We start from the raw sequence: 5,586 nt of genomic DNA on the forward strand, positions 1-5,586 counted from the left end.
GTTTGCAAACTTAATAAAGCAATTTACGGATTAAAACAAGCACCGCGGGCCTGGTACTTGGAGTTAAAAACGTATTTGCTTACTGCTGGCTTCATTAAATCGGTTGCTGATACTTCCCTATTTATTCTTCGCCGTGGAACGTCCATTGTCTATTTATTAGTCTATGTTGATGACATATTGGTCACAGGAAATGATAAAGCTCTGCTTCTTAAAACTCTCACGAGTTTGGCAGATAGGTTCTCGGTTAAGGATCATGAAGACTTAACGTACTTCCTCGGCATTGAAGCTTCTCGAGATTCCTCTAGTATGTATCTGACTCAACGAAGGTATATCCTTGATTTATTGACTAAGACGAAGATGCTTCATGCAAAACCAGTGTGTACTCCGATGGCAACGACACCCAGTCTTACGATTCACTCCGGTTCTCTGCTCCCTGATCCGACTGAGTTTCGAAGTGTCGTGGGTAGCCTCCAGTATTTGGCTTTTACACGGCCAGATATCTCCTTCGCTGTCAACCGGTTGTCGCAGTACATGCATCGTCCAACAGACTTACATTGGCAGGCGGCTAAGAGGGTGCTTCGTTACTTGTGTGGAACACCTTCGCATGGCATTCTCCTCAAGCGTCGGACACCACTAACTCTCCATGCATACTCCGATGCAGATTGGGGAGGTGATAAGGTTGACATGGTCTCTACAAATGCCTACATTGTGTATCTTGGAGGAAATCCTATCTCCTGGTCATCTAAGAAACAAAAGGGCGTTGCGCGTTCCTCAACGGAAGCAGAGTACAAGGCAGTTGCTAATGCTTCCTCCGAGCTCATTTGGGTATGCTCATTGTTGACTGAACTCGGCATCATATTATCAGCTGCTCCAACGGTCTACTGTGACAATGTAGGTGCAACGTATTTATGTGCAAACCCTGTTTTTCATTCCCGTATGAAGCACATAGCTATCGACTATCATTTTATCCGGCAACAGGTTCAGAATGGCACTCTGCGTGTGGTTCATGTCTCGACTAAGGATCAACTAGCAGACGTACTCACCAAACCACTCTCGACTGCCGTCTTCACTAACTTCATTTCCAAGATTGGAGTTATGCAAAGCCCCTCCATCTTGAGGGGGCGTATTAAAGAGTGATCAACGTGATATGATTTGATTACAATCTTAGATTAGAATCTCTGTTTATGTAAAGTGTATATTTCTTCATAACTCTCCTAGAATACCCTAGCTCATCGACACTCATGTATATATATCATTTCTCTGTAAATCAATAAGATCATCGAGTCATATAATCTTTAATAAGATATACATATCCACTTTTAATGTCAGCGTCATCAAAACCTCATATTTGTCAATATTTTATTCTTTTGATAAATGTATTTGTCAATCAATATTGGAAACAAAGAATTATACCACTACATATTTTAATAAAAGAAGTACGTACGTAGATAGAACATGGTTTACTGACAAATGATAATTTATTATTTTCCAATCCGTGTTCTCTTCGCGTAATCTTTATAGTAATTGATTGAGATTTGGTTGTTTATTATACTATTATGAGTTTCACATACTTATATGTTTGAGCGGTCTATAAAAAAGAGGGTCTTTTCAAAAGTTCGGTATGTTTTTTTTCAGTTCCACCAAGAAAAAAGTGAAAAAAAAAGTAGTCGAGAGTCGTTTCAACTGTGGTCTCATCTCAGTTTGAGCAATTTCTCTGAAACAAAATGGCGGAAATCGGAGAAACAGATGAAACGATTGAGGGGAGAAACGTAGGAGCCATGTGGGATCTAGAGCAGAAACTTGATCAGCCCATGGATGAAGAAGCTCATAAACTCAAGAACATGCACAGAGAAAAGGTAAGTAATAGTCATCACATCTCCTTCTTCTTAAGTTTAGTTTCTGGTTCTTCGTCGAGAATTTAGAGTATCATCTACATTTATTTTTCTCAAACTATATTTCATAATCTCAAAGTGACATGAACAGTCAGATATATTCAGGCTTGAGATTAGAGAAAGTTCTGGCTTTGGTTTTCCTTCTCCGGATATTTACTTAGTTCCCATTTGACTTTAAAAAAAAAAAAAAAAAAAATTATAGTATATGAGTATAAGATGAGATCAAGGTAAATCAAATGCTTAGCATTAGAAATCTCACATCGGAAGTGTGGTGAGATCTAGAGTAATATATGGGGACTTAGGGACATGTGCCAATCCACCCGTGTGTAACTTAACACTTAGGGAAGGGTGTGATATAGATTCTATTAGACTAAGTTCATAAGTATTCAATCATATAGGTTTGAGAAAAAAATAAAGTTGTGTCTTTTTCATCTTCTTCTTGTGTGTGTCTTGTCTTCAGGGTTTGTCAACGTTGATGCTTCTAAGGTTGGCCTTCCAGAGTCTAGGGATAGTCTATGGTGACTTAGGGACTTCTCCCTTGTATGTGTTCTACAATACGTTCCCTGAAGGAATAAAAGACACCGAGGATGTGATCGGAGCGGTTTCTTTAATCATTTATTCGCTCTTGCTAATCCCTCTAATCAAGTATGTCTTCATTGTCTGCAAAGCGAATGACAATGGTCAAGGTAAAACCGTGCTCTCGTAGGTACGTTTGAAACGAGTAAAAAAACCCTGGTTCAGCTGGTCCTAATATCAAAGCATGTGTACAGGTGGGACACTAGCTATTTACTCGCTGCTTTGCAGACAAGGTAAACTGAAACTTGTGCCAGACCAGCAACCCAGCGATGAGGAGCTCACGACATATAGTCGTAGTTTATTGCCTGAAGGGTCTTTGGCTGCAAAAACAATGAACTGGTTGGAGAAAAAAGATTCTAGGAAAAGAGCGCTTCTGATTATTGTTCTTGTGGGGACTTGTATGACGATTGGTGATGGCATTTTTACCCCGGCTATCTCGGGTAGGTCTCTCTCTATGCTTTGTGTTTCTTGGACTACAAGGATGACATATTTAGTTAACAACATCATTCTGCTTTCAGTTCTTTCAGCTACTGGTGGGATCAAAGTAAACAATCCAGAGATGAGCAGCGGTAACAATATTTGCACATTATGTTTTTTTTTTTCTTTTACTGGTTTTTGTTGTTCATCCGTCAATCAATCATTGCTAAGTTTCTTTTTGTTCCAGAGACCGTTGTGATCGTATCCGTTCTTATTTTGGTGGCTCTGTTTAGTATGCAACACTATGGTACGGACAAAGTTGCATGGCTCTTCGCACCTATTGTGTGTATTTGGTTACTCTTAATTGGAGGCACCGGGCTATACAACGTCTTCAAATACGATACTAGTGTTCTCAAAGCATTCTCCCCCACATATGTTTATACGTACTTCAGAAGAAGAGGGCGAGATGGTTGGGTTTCGCTTGGCGGAATTTTGCTCAGCATAACAGGTTACCTTCCTTTCTCCTTAGACTTGAAAAGGTATTTACCGAGGTTTTCGAAAAGCCTATATGCCTTCTTCTTTGTTGTTTAACCTAAACAAAAAATGTAGGGACTGAAGCACTATACGACGACATTGCTTATTTCCCACTACTAGCTATACAGCTTGCCTTTGCGTTTTTCGTGTTTCCTTGTCTACTTTTAGCATATTGCGGCCAAGCTGCATACCTTATGAAAAACAAGGAACATTATGCAGAAGCGTTCTATGAATCTATCCCAAGTTCGTCCTAAACCATTTTTAGTATATTATTGATATGAAGTATATATTAGTGATCGCACAAACACTAAGCTATGTTTTGCTTTGACTCTCCACAGATAGTATATATTGGCCAATGTTTATAGTCGCGACAGGAGCTGCGATTGTTGGAAGCCAAGCTACGATATCAGGGACATATTCGATCATCAAGCAGGCCGTGGCTCATGGGTGTTTTCCTCAAGTCAAAGTCGTTCATACTTCAAAGAAGTTCCTCGGTCAGATCTATAGTCCTGATATCAACTGGATACTCATGATCGGTTGCATAGCTGTCACTGCTAGATTCAAGAATCAAAATCAAATAGGGAACGCATATGGTAAGATGTTCATTTTACACAGTCTTGATATAACCGTTGGATGACTGTCTTGGTATATTGGTGAAAATAGGGACCGCGGTTGCAATCGTAATGCTTGTGACCACATTCCTTATGGTGTTGGTTATGTTACTCGTGTGGCGGTGCCATTGGATCCTTGTCCTCATATTTACCGTACTCTCCCTCGTAGTGGAAGGTGCATACTTTTCGGCTGTGCTTTTAAAGATTAATCAAGGAGGATGGGTTCCTCTTGTCGTCGCCGCTATCTTTCTTCTTGTAATGTTGATATGGCATTATGTGAAAATCAAGAGATATGAGTTCCAGGTGCATAGCAAAGTGTCAATGAGCTGGATCCTCGGCCTCGGCCCCAGCCTTGGACTTGTCCGGGTCCCAGGGGTGGGGTTGGTCTATTCAGAACTAGCAAGTGGTGTTCCTCACATCTTTTCCCATTTCATCACTAACCTCCCCGCTATTCACTCAGCCGTAGTCTTTGTCTGTGTCAAGTACCTCCCCGTCTATACGGTCCCGGAAGAAGAAAGGTTTCTCGTGAAGAGAATCGGATCCAAGACACTACGAATGTTTCGTTGTGTCGCCAGGTACTTTCATGTCTTCTTCTTTTTTTCTTCTTTTGGTTTATGTGGCTTGTAAGACACTGAACTCATCCTCAACCATCGTACGTGTAGATATGGTTACAAAGATCTACACAAGAAAGACGATGATTTCGAGACTAAGCTGTTTAACAATCTATTCTCTTTCATCCGAATTGAAAGAATGATGGAGCCAGTTTCAAACTCAAGCAACAGCAGTCGTACTTACATTTGCAGCCAGACGCATCAGTCTAGAGAAGATTTGATCAACAGAAACAACATAGATATGCTATCTTCCATCGTGGACTATACGACATCAACATTGGACATGATCATCCCCCTTGATTCCCCTAGTAACGCTTTCAGTTTAAGCCAGGAGAACACGGTTGAGGAAGATACAAACGAGATGGAGTTTCTAAAGAATTGTAGAGCCTCAGGGGTTGTTCATATTCTAGGAAACACTATCGTGAAAGCAAGAAGAGGTTCATCGCTTCCCAAGAAGATTGCCATTGATTATGTTTATGCGTTTCTTAAGAAGATTTGTAGGGGGAACAATGTCATCTTCAATGTTCCTCATGAGTCCCTTTTGAACGTTGGACAAGTCTTTTATGTCTAGGGACTTTCTTTTGTTTTGTTTTATGGGGTAGCTATCAGATTTTCAAAAGCGAGAATCTCATTTGAATCCCCAGTGCGTTCAACTAATATAATGATAGCTAGTCTCATTTTGGTTCTGTTTCCTTTTTGGTTTCTTCTTGTTCTTTCTTTGTGCCCATTGCAAGTTCAGCAAGTAGAATGAAATAATTTGAATCGCACTGTAAAAAGCGAGAGAGGAACAATAATTAATCACACGATTATATATAACGGAAACATAAACTAACTGATTATATACATTTAGATATCCATATACACTACATAAGAAAGTTTACTAGTTCCAATGTTTCCATACACAATTAATCACAAAGTTTGTTCTTTTGTAAAAATTAATCACAA

At 39.9% G+C, this 5,586-nt stretch overlaps 1 protein-coding gene across 3 annotated transcripts; it reads left to right on the forward strand.

The window, feature by feature from the left end:
• On the forward strand, positions 1,630-5,336 carry LOC104732243 (potassium transporter 9-like). Of its 3 annotated transcripts, none has more exons than XM_010451779.2 (9): positions 1,630-1,856; positions 2,353-2,578; positions 2,663-2,908; positions 2,987-3,037; positions 3,133-3,393; positions 3,495-3,662; positions 3,758-4,012; positions 4,083-4,605; positions 4,693-5,336. In XM_010451779.2, the coding sequence occupies exons 1-9, from the start codon at positions 1,725-1,727 to the stop codon at positions 5,210-5,212; spliced, it is 2,382 nt and encodes a 793-aa protein (XP_010450081.1). In that variant the 5' UTR covers positions 1,630-1,724; the 3' UTR covers positions 5,213-5,336. The 3 variants fall into 3 exon arrangements, with proteins under 3 accessions (XP_010450081.1, XP_010450082.1, XP_019089356.1); XM_010451780.2 differs by having other exon boundaries at positions 3,504-3,662; XM_019233811.1 differs by having other exon boundaries at positions 2,663-3,037.

The sequence above is a fragment of the Camelina sativa genome, chromosome 12 (assembly GCF_000633955.1).
Source record: "Camelina sativa cultivar DH55 chromosome 12, Cs, whole genome shotgun sequence".
In the NCBI taxonomy this organism is placed as follows: Eukaryota; Viridiplantae; Streptophyta; class Magnoliopsida; order Brassicales; family Brassicaceae; genus Camelina; species Camelina sativa.